The sequence below is a fragment of the Onychomys torridus genome, chromosome 11 (assembly GCF_903995425.1).
Source record: "Onychomys torridus chromosome 11, mOncTor1.1, whole genome shotgun sequence".
Lineage (NCBI taxonomy): Eukaryota > Metazoa > Chordata > Mammalia > Rodentia > Cricetidae > Onychomys > Onychomys torridus.
In genome coordinates, this window is record NC_050453.1 from 2,324,826 (window position 1) to 2,337,552 (window position 12,727).

The window sequence follows — 12,727 nt, forward strand, 5'->3', positions numbered from 1 at the left end:
GGCAGCAACTAAATAAGACATCGCATACTGAAAATAGACTAGTGGCAGCTGGGTCTAGGGGAGAGAGAAAATGGGAGTTATTGTTTAATAGTGTAGAGTTCATTTTGCAACATAAACAGTTCTGGAGGCTTTAGTAGAAGCTATTGCACAACAGAAATGTGCCTGATGCCACTGAACAGTGTGTTTAAGGATGATTAGTACATGTTTGAAAAAAATCCATAATTACTGACTACAAGGAGAAAGAACAGTTCTATGCTAGAGAAACCTCAGTGTTCATCTTGAGTCCAATGACTCCTGATTCACATCACCAGCCACAGAACGAACTGGAACCATATATCAATCTGGTGGGATTGGATGTGAAGAGCACAGAATTACTCCTGAGTCTACCAGAACTGCATAGTTCAAATCAAATCATGCCAGAATATCAGACAAATCCAAATGGCAGGACAGGTGCCAGAAGTGTGCTAGTGTATATTCAATGGCCAGCTTCCCAGAAAGGAAATTTTTGAAAAACCTGATTGGTAGCATTTTATACTGTAAATAGTCCCATGATTGTCTGACATCAACCTGCTTGCAAAATTTGTAAACATTGAGCCATCAATTCTTGGTAACTGGCAAAAGCCAACCACAGCACATTGTACAAGATAAGTACTTGTATCTCCCAACAGTGTCAAAGCCATGGACTTCAATGACACTGAGGAATTGTTTCAAATATAAATGGACTGACAAGTCTCAACATGCAATGCAACTTGTGGTCTTTGGGATGCTTTTGCTATAAAAGGTATGGTAGAGACAAGCATTGGCTCTCCATGGGGGTTTGTGGATTATATAGCAAGAATCCATTAGCATTCCTAACATGAGCTGGATGGTGGCTCCCAGAAAGACATCCACATCTCAATGCTATGAACCTATGTATATGACCTTATTTAGAAGGATCTTGGCAGGTTTAACTGAATAAAGGCTCTTGAGCTAGAATCAACCTGGATTACCCAAATATAGATGAATTTCTAAAATGGTCTTTTAAAATAAAAACACAGAGCCAAATATAGAGGTGAAAGCCTTAGAAATAGGGAAAGCCAACCTCACCTGCAGCTTCCAAGTGCAAGTTACTTCCTGTCTACCCACACCTTTATTGCCTTGCTGTTCTGCCCTCTCATTGGCTCTCTTAGCCCAGCTACCTCACTTCCTCTCCCTGCACAGCTCTGTCACTTTCTGTCTGTCTGTACAGACTGCTAGGTCTCTATGGTTGGTACTGGGATTAAAGGCATGAGTCACCACACTGGCTCTGTTCCCTAGTGTGGCCTTGAACACACAGAGACCTACCGTTAAGGGATTAAGGGCGTGTGCTGCCTGACTTTCCTCTGATCTTCAGGCAAGCTTTATTTTATTAACGCAAAAATAAAATTTCAGCACAAATTAAATATCACCACACCCACATGAGCACTTAATCCAACAATAAGCACCCCATAAGCGACAGAGAACAAAAGATGGAGGTAAGAGAGGCCACATGAATATGTTCTATCAAAGACTTGAGCAGAGGTTCCATCAGCAATGCTGACTTCCAGGAAGGATTCTGTCTTGGAGCTTTTGAAGGGAACATGGTCCTCTCAACTTGTTGATTTCACATATCTCCAACCCACAAATGTGAGAATAAATCTCTGCTATCTTTAGCTACCCACTTTTTCACTAGTTGTTACAGAAGCCCTAAGAACTGCATAGGTCACTTCCTTCACTGTCGTGCTCATGTTGTGACCAAGTAGGACACTCTGTGGGAGAAATGGACACTGGAGTGTTCAAGGTGGTGGGACATGGGGCCAGCCCTGAATTGAATTACTTTAATTCAGTTATAGGAATTACTTTAAAAGGCTTGTGGAAGCCATGTGTGGTGGTGCACATCTGTCATCCCAGCACTTGGGAGTAAAGATCAGATAAGTAAAGGCAGATCAGGAGTTCAAGAGATCACCCTCAATGCATAATAGTTTGAGGTCAGTCTGAACTATATAAGACCCTGTCTAAAGGGAGGCTCAGGGAAAAAACAATTTCTTAAAGTTTGAAATTATTTCAAAAGACAAAAGTATTCTCCATCCTAGGAACCCACTGAAGTGGAGGAAGTGTGGGGGTGAATTATTTGGGAGTTTTCTTTCAGGCTATTTGATGATCCCTGTGGGAAACACTCCCATCCATGCCCGTTGGTTCCCAGGTGTGCTTGGTCTGACCTCTCTAACCTTTGATCACCAACTGCCTGGCTGGATTTTCAAATGATTTCCATTTCAAGGGCAACTTTTTTACTGCTCTAATTGAATGCTTAGAAAGAGAAAAAAAAAATACATCAAAAAGCTTCATCCCTGCCCTTCTTCAGATTTTTAGAGGGATCCAGGTAAATGATCCAGAATCATTTGCTCAGTCACCAGTTGAGTAAGTTCCTGCTTGAAGTCTACAGCATTTCCATGGATCAAGCTAAGAATCTTTGTAGACCCTGCACTCCAAGCCTCCCTTTGAAAGCCTGTGTGCACAGCCTGTCTGCCAGCTCGCCCACTCTAGCTGCTCTGCAGTGTCTGAAACTCAGTGTTTGGGGGATAGATCTAATCACAGACATTCTGTCCCATTTACCACATCTGCACTCAGACACCAGACTCCTTGTCCCATATTTTGCTTCAGAAAATATGGTCACCACAGCTCTCTTTGTGTCTAAACTTTCCTGCAAGAGATCAACTGTGTGTGTGTGTGTGTGTGTGTGTGTGTGTGTGTGTGTGTGTGTGTGTGAGAGAGAGAGAGAGAGAGAGAGAGAGAGAGAGAGAGAGAGAGAATGCGCACGTGCATTCTGCTGAGGTTTTCTGAGGGTTTTTTGTGTTTGTTTGGGTTTTTATGTCAGTTTTGTTTTTGTTTTGTTTTGTTGTGTTTTTCAAGACAGGGTTTCTCTACATAACAGCTCTGGCTGTCCTGGAACTCACTCTGTAGATCAGGCTGGCCTCAAACTCACAGAGATCCGCCTGCCTCTGCTTCCTGAGTGCTGGGATCAAAGGCATGCGCCACCACTGCCGGGCTTATTCTGTTGTTGTGTCAACTAAAACTTGACCTTGAGCAAAGCACTCACAGGCTCCTCAGACCCTCACTGTTACAATGCTCCGAGCCTCTTAGAATGAACTCTTCACATATTACCTCTTCTAATGAGGTTCTGATTGACTGGAAGTTAAACAAGTACTACAGGGTGTCAATGGGAACAATGTGACCCTTCCCTCTACTGCCCACCCAACCCTGTCCAGTGGGAATCTGTCCTTCCCAGAACCTGATGACTCTGACATGATAAAGCCCTTTCTCTGACTGCTTCATGTCTCAACAATGGTCTCACTTGGCTAGTTAAAATGTCAAGACATGCCTTTCCCACAGGATGCTAATCAGTTTGTGTGAGGAAACGTTCACATTTACATGTAGTAAAATACATTAAGACATTTCCGAAAGCTAGAAAGGGCAAAACTCCTTTGATAATCTAGATTCTTTCATTTTCTTTTGAGACAGAGTCCTGTGTAAACCAGGGTAGCCTCACACTTGCTATGTAGCTAAGGAGCACCTTGAACCCCTGGCCTCCTGTGTGCTGGGGTTGCATGTATACCACCATATATGGTTTATGTGGTGTATTACATGGGAAAATATGTAAGATAGTTCCTGGGATAGGAAACAAACTTTAATTAAATGCCCAAGGTTGTGATGGATATGCTGGGGTGGGGCAGTTATCTTCTCTTTTTCTTGCTTTTGTGGTCTGCCTCGGCTTTTCTTTTATGAGTCTCTGGGGGAAAAGAATTGAAGCTCTAGAAATCCAGGGTTTCCTCTCTGTAATTAAGCTGACCTGAAGTGAGACCTCTTTATCTGTGTCTACGTGCAGCAATAAAAACACTGGTTTCCTGGGTGCCTCCAGCTCCTCCAGGGCAGGAACAGGGTGTGAGTGGAGGGGGGGGGGGGCTGTTATAGCATTCAGTATGCATCCACGTCACCTTCTCAAATCCAGACGCTTTTTTCGACTGTCCTAACATTCTAGGTGTGTGCTTGGTCTCTCTAAGCATGTGCCGTGCATACTTGCCGTGCATACTTGCCGTGCATACTTGCCGTGCATACTTGGTCTGTGGAAGATGCCTGAGGTTTCTTGTGCTCGCAGCTACCCTGCCCCCTCCTCCTGTGTCTTTTGTGCTCTACATTTTGCTCAAGAGTTGCCTCCTCCAGGTTGAATTTCCCGGCAGTCTAGTCCTGAAGAGCCCTTTAGATTTAGAGCACACTGGCTCCTGACAAACCTGCCTGAGCTTGAGAGCAACTTCATGACTGGGAACTCTCTCAGCTGGCACTCAACCTCACCCCACCCCAGCCTCCCTCACGATTTCTTTCACGGTCCCTAGACCAGGTTCCACAAACTTGTGCCACGTGGCTTCCCTGCTCCCATCTTCACCCTCAAAACCCACCACAACTATGGTTCATAAACACACGTCACTTCCTACAGGACTGTCCAACACCACCCTCCCTCGAGAACATTCAGGAAGAACCAGGGGAGCTGTAGGCTTGAGTCCTGGGGTTAACTGGCTCCAACCTGATTCATGTGAGTGAGCATACACTGAGTTTGAGAATTGTTTATTTTAACAGATCAAAGGTGAGCTGTGAAACCTAAAAAGCAAAATGTGGTTATAGTAGATGTCAGCGACAGGTGCAGCCTCAGTGACCATAGCACAGGGGAACCTCGTTTTGTCATAATAGCTAATAAATGTTGTGCAATTCTCATCTTATCTTGAACCTTGCTCAATAGCTTTGTAATTTCTTTTTTTTTTTAACATTTAAAGGCACATTATAAACCACACGTGATGGTTAATGTTAATTGTTATCTTGACAGGATCTAGAATTACCTGGGAGGTGAGCAAGCAAGTCTGTGTGGGATTGGTCATATTGATATGAATTGTGGGTAGGAAAGTTCCCTAGCAGTGTGTTCTGGACTGCTCAAAATGAAAACCCAGTAGAGCACCAGCATGTGTGTATCCCCTATCTCTGACTCTTGACTACGGATGCAGTGTGACCGACTCCCTCGAGTTGCGGACACTTCCTAGTGTGTTGTGAGCCAGAACATGCCCCTTCTCCTCATGTGGCTTCTGTCAGTTTCATCTCAGCAACAGGAGAAGAAAATAAGATACCATATATGGTGCTGTGACTCCTTCGGAAAAACTCAGGCCACTTCTGACTCCTTCCCTGCCTCTCTCCTTCCTACTTTCCCCCTCTTCTTCTCACCTTCCTCCTTTTCTCCTCATGTGGGATGCAACTTCGTACTGTGAGTATAACCTACAGCCTGTTAAAAAATGGGGCATGAGGTGGAGTATCATGAACAAAACAAAAACAGCTCTGCATGGCTTCTTGTTTCTATAGCTCAGTTGTTACCATCCAAGAATAAACATCAGATGTCACAGTCCGTATCATCATTACACTAAGGAAGGTGTAGTGGGTGACAAGAGTGTGTCCCCAGAAGAAATGTCCCCCTGAAACCAATGAGCAAGACCTTACCTGAGCAAGGATCCTCAAAGACATAACTCAGATATCCAGATGAAATCATCTCAGATTCTCTCAGTGAGCCAAACTCCAATAACAAGAGTCCTTGTAGAAACAAACGTAAAAGAGGCAGAACACAAGGAGGCACACAGGAAAGCATGTAAAGACAGCAGAATGGGATCAGGGTATCTCCAAGTTGGGAGCACCAACAACAGCATCTATGTGAAGGGCTGGACAACACCTGGACTTTGGCCCACTGAGATGTAGAGGGAGGGATGATACCAGCAGTTCTCAACCTGTGGTGGGTCACGACCCCTTGAGGGTGTTGAATGACCCTTTCATAGAGGTAGCATATCAGATATTTCTATTACAATTTATAACAGTAGCAAAATTACAGTTATGAAGTAACAACAAAATAATTTTATGATTGGGGGTCACCACAACATGAGGAACTGTATTAAAGGGTCAAAGCATTAGGAAGGTTGAGAACCACTGGATTATACTGTGATCATATCATGTTTGTGGTAACTTATTTGTTATGGTGCCCTGGGACACAAATCTAAAGGGCTAAGAGTAATAAGCCTGTCTGTGGACACCTTCACCTGTCAGTCTGAAAGTAAAAATAATACTGGTAGTCATAAAGTTTGTCTATTTGGCGCTTGAACATCGGACCAAAGAAAACTTCACCTACACAGGGGGGTTGGAACTAGATTGGCCACATGATTCCTGGAAAATGTGAATATAAAGAACAGGAGGCCCAGCAATGACTAATAATAATAATGAGGAGGAGGAGAAGGAGGAGGAGGAGGAGGAGGAGAGGAGGAGGAAAATAGAGGCAACTGTAGAGGAAACAAGAGTATAAGAGTGAGCCACTAGAAACAGATCTGAATCTTGGTTTTTTTCACCAGTCCTTCAACTTTAAATAATTATTTAGCCTTTGAACTTTAGAATGAGATATACAAGCTTTAAAGAAAGTTAGCACCTATTTAAGCTCAGGTTCTGTGTTCCTCTGCTCCACATCTCTGCCCTCTGCATGAGTGATCTCTGCTGACTTACCCTTTATAATGCCTAGAAGTGGATCTCTCAGTCCTCCTACCCTTATATAACCTTTTAGCTCAAATGACAGTCATTAGAATCCTTCTGCCATATATTGCAGTTTCTTAAAAGAAGCCATGGCATGTGTTCAAGCTGGTGTGCACACATCTGTGGTTGGACAGCCCTCTAAGGCTAGAAGAGGGGTCTCTTTGAAAGATGTACATACAAAAGGGCAAGATGGGCATCTCCAGCACCAAGCAGCTTTTCAAGTTTTGCATTCCATCCACCCACCCTTCCTTTCCCCAAGTGCACCTGTTTTCCTGGATTAAGTGTTTCTTGAAATGGTAAACTCATCCTTCTCTTACTGTATTATCTTACTTTCCACATATTCTCTAGTGTGGTTTGAATTAATTTATTAGAGTGGTATTTTTCCACTCCCCTGAGTAATTAGCTATTTGTCCCAACATGACTTTGTATAGCTCATACATTTCTTGCTGATTTAAATACTAATTCTGTTGACAACAACAGCATTCTCTGAATGCCTTCTCAGATTCAGAGTCTGTGCTAAGCATATTATGTGGTTATTTCAGCTTGATAATGGCATTATCCACAAACTTTACCTAAGAAGTGTCATGCTTGGGATTTATACACATGCCACCTGTCTCTAAAGCTCATATTTTAATCATATACTATTCCTATAAATATTTTGGATCTCTTTTTGGCTTAAACATTAATGGTAATTATTGACAGAATTGGAGTTCCGATGTAGGGCAGGCTTCACAGCTGACCCAGTTCAAGCTGTGTCCCCATGATCCTCTTGGCTCTGCTTCCCTCCCTGTGTGGTTTTCCACTCAGCTGACAATGAGGTAGCTGCAGCAGTTCTAGCCCCATATAAATGCACAGAGTGCCCACCAGAAGAGAAAAAGGACTGCTACTCTTGGGAAACCCCAGGAGGGAAAAAACTCTGAGACACTCAATAAAAATTTCCTTGTCTTATAGGTCCAAACTAGGTCACATGGCCATTCCTATAGCAGACCTGAGTCAAGGGATGGAGCCACAGTGATGTCAGGTTTCTTCTCTCACATGGTCTATCTATAACAAGGTTTAGGCCCAGCTCTCGGGTGTTGAAAGTTAAAAACAACAGTGGACTAAGCAGTTGAGAAGTAAGTCAGGGCTGTCTGATAGTGGAGCAGAGCTGGTGAGCCTGCTTCAGGCCACAGTGTCTCCCCTGTGTCTCCACACTGTCATCTTCAGTGTGCGCCTTTCTACCTCATGGTTCAAGGAACTGTGGCTATCACAGACACCTAAGAGGAAAGAGTGGAAGGCAGAGAGACTTCCTTCTGCCTCTGCTTACCTACCACTGTAGAGACCTTAGGCACTCAATAACTGGCTGAGAGGAGTGTGAGGCATCCACCTCACTCTGGATAACTGTGTGCCCAGATAGGAATTGAGGTTCTGGCAGGGACATGCTGAGAGAACAGCAGCTGCGCTGTGACCAGTAGAAACATGCATTTATTAGAAGGTCTATGAGACAGGAAGAACAGCAAACTGTCTGCTGTTAGTCTCTGTTAGTGCTCTCATTTTGTCAGAAGTCTGTAATTGTTATAATTTTTGGAGAAAATAAATGAGTATTCTTTGGAGAAACATCACAAAATCCTGGGTCTCTGTAATATATTACTTTCTCTGGATTTCTGATTGTTCACAGTGGTGCAGATACCAAGTGGCCAGATATATTTCAACCAAGTTAACTGCTTACTTTAACAGAACAGTTAACCCTCTTTGGAGGAATGAGACAAAATCCAGAGAGTCTGTAATGCACTGATCACAGTTTTCAGGATACAAGGGAAGCTGCCCACAGAAATGGACCCTAAACTGGCTCAGCTTCCAGAGCTAGCAGACAAGGATTTTATAGTCTTTCTATCAGTGTTCACTTTTGTTCTGTCTATCCATAGAGCATGTGAAGAGCTCGTCCTATTATGTCTATGTCCACATATCCCTCGGCAGACTGGAATCTGTCTTGACTAATGTGATGAAAGTTCCAGTTTTGTGTAAAACTCAAACACAAGTCTTTTATCCCCTTCGTGCAGAGAGAAGACAGGTCACTGACCTGGCCCTCTAGGATCTGAGCTGGAGATAGAAGCTGTGAGAACACATGGCTGTATTGAAGCCCAGCTCACTTCTTACCATTGCTTAGCATCTCTCCCCAGTGAAATCTGTCTTGCAGCTCACCCCATACACTATTATTCCTGTCTTAGTCACTGCTCTATTGTGGTGAAGAGACACCATGACTAATGCAACTGTTTTAAAAGAAAGCATGTAATTGGGAGCTTGCTTACAGTTTCAAATGGTTAGTCCATTATCATCATGGTGGAAGCAGGCAAGCATGGTGCTGAAGAAGTAGCTGAAGCTTTACATCTTGATCCAGAGGCAGAGAGAGAGAGAGGGAGAGAGAGAGAGAGAGAGAGAGAGAGAGAGAGAGAGAGAGAGAGAGAGAAGGAAAGAGGAGAGGAGAACAGAGGAGAGGAGAAGAGAGGGGGAAACAATGGGCCTGGGATGGGCTTTTGAAACCTCAAAGCCCACCTACTCCAACAAGGCCACTCCTCCTAACCCTTTCAAGCATTTCACCAACTGGGGACTGAACCTACAGTGAGGTGGGGGCATTCTCATCCAAACCACCACACCTCTACAAACTTAATTTCTATTCCTTCAGAAATATAATGTCATAAGATAAATTAGGGGATAGTGAGAAACTGAGACTCATTGGGTAAGGAGACCCCTCAGAGATTGCCAGCCCCCTCCAAGTCAAGCCCTGCTCTGTCTGAGGCCAAACTGGGTCCTCATTAACAACTTTCTTCAACCTGTCATTTAGGGAAAATGGCCCAGCCAATGCTGGCTCCCTACTCTGCAAGCAAGTTTGCTCTGGACGGGTTCTTTTCTACCATTAGAAAAGAACACTTAATAACTAACGTCAACGTGTCCATCACTCTCTGTGTTCTTGGCCTCATAAATACAGGTAAGGAAAAGACCCTGGAATAAATGGCCTTAAATTGGTCTGTCAGATTTACTGTGTAGAAAAAGAGGGGTTCTGTCTCTGAGGTTCTCTCCTTCTCAGTGGCAATACACTAGAGACCACAGCTAGAAGCATCAGCCCTGTCTTTAGCGAGGCACTTCTGTCAATGGTGGAGCCAATCAGCTTGACCCTCCTCTCTAGTCTGAACACCACACTCAGTAGATTCTACTCTGAGCTCCTTATGCCCACATGAACTCCCCATGACCACTGTTGTTCAATAGAAAACACTGAACACCTATGCACTTTTCTCACTAGACTCAACAGTAAGGACACGGTGGTTTCATGAGCCCCTCAATGTGGCACACTGAGAGGATCCAGCATCCAACTGAGAGACTGTCCTTAGAAAGAATGACTAGTACTCTTCAAAGAATCAAGGCCATGAAAGACTAGAAAAGAAAAAGAAAAGAACCTTCACAGACTAAGAAAAAATAGGAGAAATTAGTATCGAGTGTGCTCCTGGACACAATCCAAGTATAAAGGGGACACTAATTAAAAAAAAAAAAAAGCCAGCAACATTGTGACGTATCATTTCTGGCCATTATACAGGGTTATACATGATGTGACAATCAGGAAAGGTGAGGTGTGTACAGGAACAGTGAGTACAGTGTTTACACATTTATCTAAAGCATACATCTAGGACTGTGAGAAAATCTTGTTTAAGGAGCAATTGATGCTCTGGGGCTGTAGCTCAGTTGCTAGAGTATTTTCCTGGTACTCATATGGCCCTGGGTTTGATTCTTAGCACCACCTAAACTATGTATGGTGGAACACACTTGTAATCCCAGCACTCAGGAGGTAGATAAAGGAGGATCAGAAGTTCAGTGTCATTCTCAACTATATATTGAGTTCCAGGCCAGCCTGGGCTACATGAGACCTTGTCAAAAAAAAGTAATTAAGTAGTGATTACAGAACAAAACTGGAAGTCAAACAGCAAGGAGATGAAGAGAGAGAAGGCATGTCTGAAGGACGTGACCATGGAGGAAGACAGACCATAATTCCTGCCAGCTCCTTCTCTGTGGCAGTGGTCAGTGCTGGGAGGGAGCCAAAGCCTGGTTCTACTCTTCCCATCTGTAAAGCAGTGGGTCACAGCCTCATCACATTCTCCTTTGCCATCTACATTTTACATCAGCTACTTAATCCTCATTCTGCATCAACACCATGGTAATGTGTCCCCCCCAACCAAAGTACCCAGAGAAGAACATTTGGACCCCCAAGCTGTCACCTCCACTGCCACACAGATCCCCAATCCAGGATGTCTGCCAGCCAGTTTTCCTTTGTCCACACTGGACATACCCTGTTGTCCAAAGGTCCCCAGAGAGCCTGTGGGGCTCAGACATAGGCACAGAGTACCTAACAGCTAGAGGTCTGGGATTCTCCATCACACAAGCTCTGCTAACTCTGGATAACTCCACTCTTTCCTGTGGTCCTACAGAAACAGCCATGAAGACAATCTCTGGTATAATCACTCTCCAAGCCGCTCCCAAGGAGGAATGCGCCCTGGAGATCATCAAAGGCGCAGCTCTGCGGAAAGATGAGGTGTACTATGGCGTCCGGAGTTGGAGCCCTTTCCTACTTAGTAACCCAGGAAGGAGGATCATGGAATTTTTTTCAGTAAATAACTATAACTTAGATTTGTAAGCAACTAGAAACTTCTGAGGCCTAGTAGAGGTCTTCAAACAGTTTTTTTGTTTTTTGTTTTTTGTTTTTTTGAACTGAGGATCAAACCCAGGGCCTTGCGCTTGCTAGGCAAACGCTCTGCCACTGAGCTAAATCCCCAAACAGTTCTACCCGATATTTCTGTGAGCCCCACCATGAAAGCATATTCCCAGAGATATGCAAATTGTGGGTGGGGTACCCCTCATCATGAGAAGAAGTTCCTCTGACACCTGCACAATGAAAACATAGTTATAATAAATGTCACGAACCACTCTGGAGCCTGAAGTTGTGAATTTAATAGTAAGCATGGATATAAATACAAGGTAGTTACATCAACTTTACCTCACATAGAACAATACAATGGTGCCTAATATAACATTAAATATAAGAAAGGTAATGTCAACTTTATAAATGGAAAACTGGTAACTATAAATTGAGTTTTCTCAACATGCTTCCTTTTTGTTTTGTTTTGTTTTGTTTTTTTCAAGACAAGGTTTCTCTGTGTAGTTTTGGTACCAGTCCTGGATCTCACTCTGTAGAATAGGCTGGCCTCAAACTCACAGAGATATGCCTAGCTCTGCCTCCTGAGTGCTGGGATTAAAGGTGTGTGCCACCACCACCCGGCTCAACATGCTTCCTTTAAAACCAACATCTAAACAAATGAAAATTTCCCATGTTTATTTCCTGTTTTATGGTCTGGACTTTTTAATCTGAGTTAGAGAAATCACATTATCCTTTGTTTGGCAAGCATCCTATCTTTACTGTCTCTGTGTATTCAGATGTTCCTCATACATTCACACATTGCTCATTTGGGCGTGAACCACTGAAGTTCACTGGAGCTCATGGGGAATATGAGTCTCAGCTTAGCCTGCTCTATGCTGCTTAACCCAACAGTTCCTAGAGTTTACTGGGCATCTATGCATAGCATGAGGATGCTCAGGTGAATATTAGAAGTGTGGAGAGAAGGGATCCTATCATTCATTCGATAAAAATTCACCAAATACATACCAGGGAGGCTACCTAGAAAACAGGACCCTAAGAAAGACACAGGGATCACCCAATGACAGAGAAATGGATGAGATCTACATGAACAACCTGGACGTGAGTAGGGGCAATGAAGGGCAAGGTTCAAGGAAAAAAGAGCTTAGGGGAGCAGGAGATCCCACCTGGATCAAGAACAGAAAGGGAGAACAAGGAATAACAGACCATGATAAATGAAGACCACATGAGAATAGGAAGAAGCAAAGTGCTAGAGAGGTCCCAAAAAATCCACAATGATACCTCCACTGTAGACTACTGGCAATGGTCGAGAGAAAGCCCAAACTGACCTAGTCTGGTGATCAGATGGCCAAACACCCTAACTGCTGTGCTGGAACTCTCATCCAGTAACTGATGGAAGTGGATGCAGAGATCCTCGGCCAGGCCCCAGGACCTCCAATTGTCGAGAAAGAG

At 43.8% G+C, this 12,727-nt stretch overlaps 1 protein-coding gene across 1 annotated transcript in view; it reads left to right on the forward strand.

The window, feature by feature from the left end:
- Hsd11b1 (hydroxysteroid 11-beta dehydrogenase 1) overlaps positions 1-11,345 on the forward strand; it is a 42,491-nt gene extending 31,146 nt beyond the window's left edge. Inside the window, exons 6-7 of the mRNA XM_036202389.1 lie at positions 9,419-9,562; positions 11,052-11,345. Of these exons, the coding sequence (XP_036058282.1) occupies positions 9,419-9,562; positions 11,052-11,257 (350 nt within the window). The 3' untranslated portion in view covers positions 11,258-11,345. The remainder of the gene's footprint in view (positions 1-9,418; positions 9,563-11,051) is intronic.
- Positions 11,346-12,727: the final 1,382 nt, after the last annotated feature.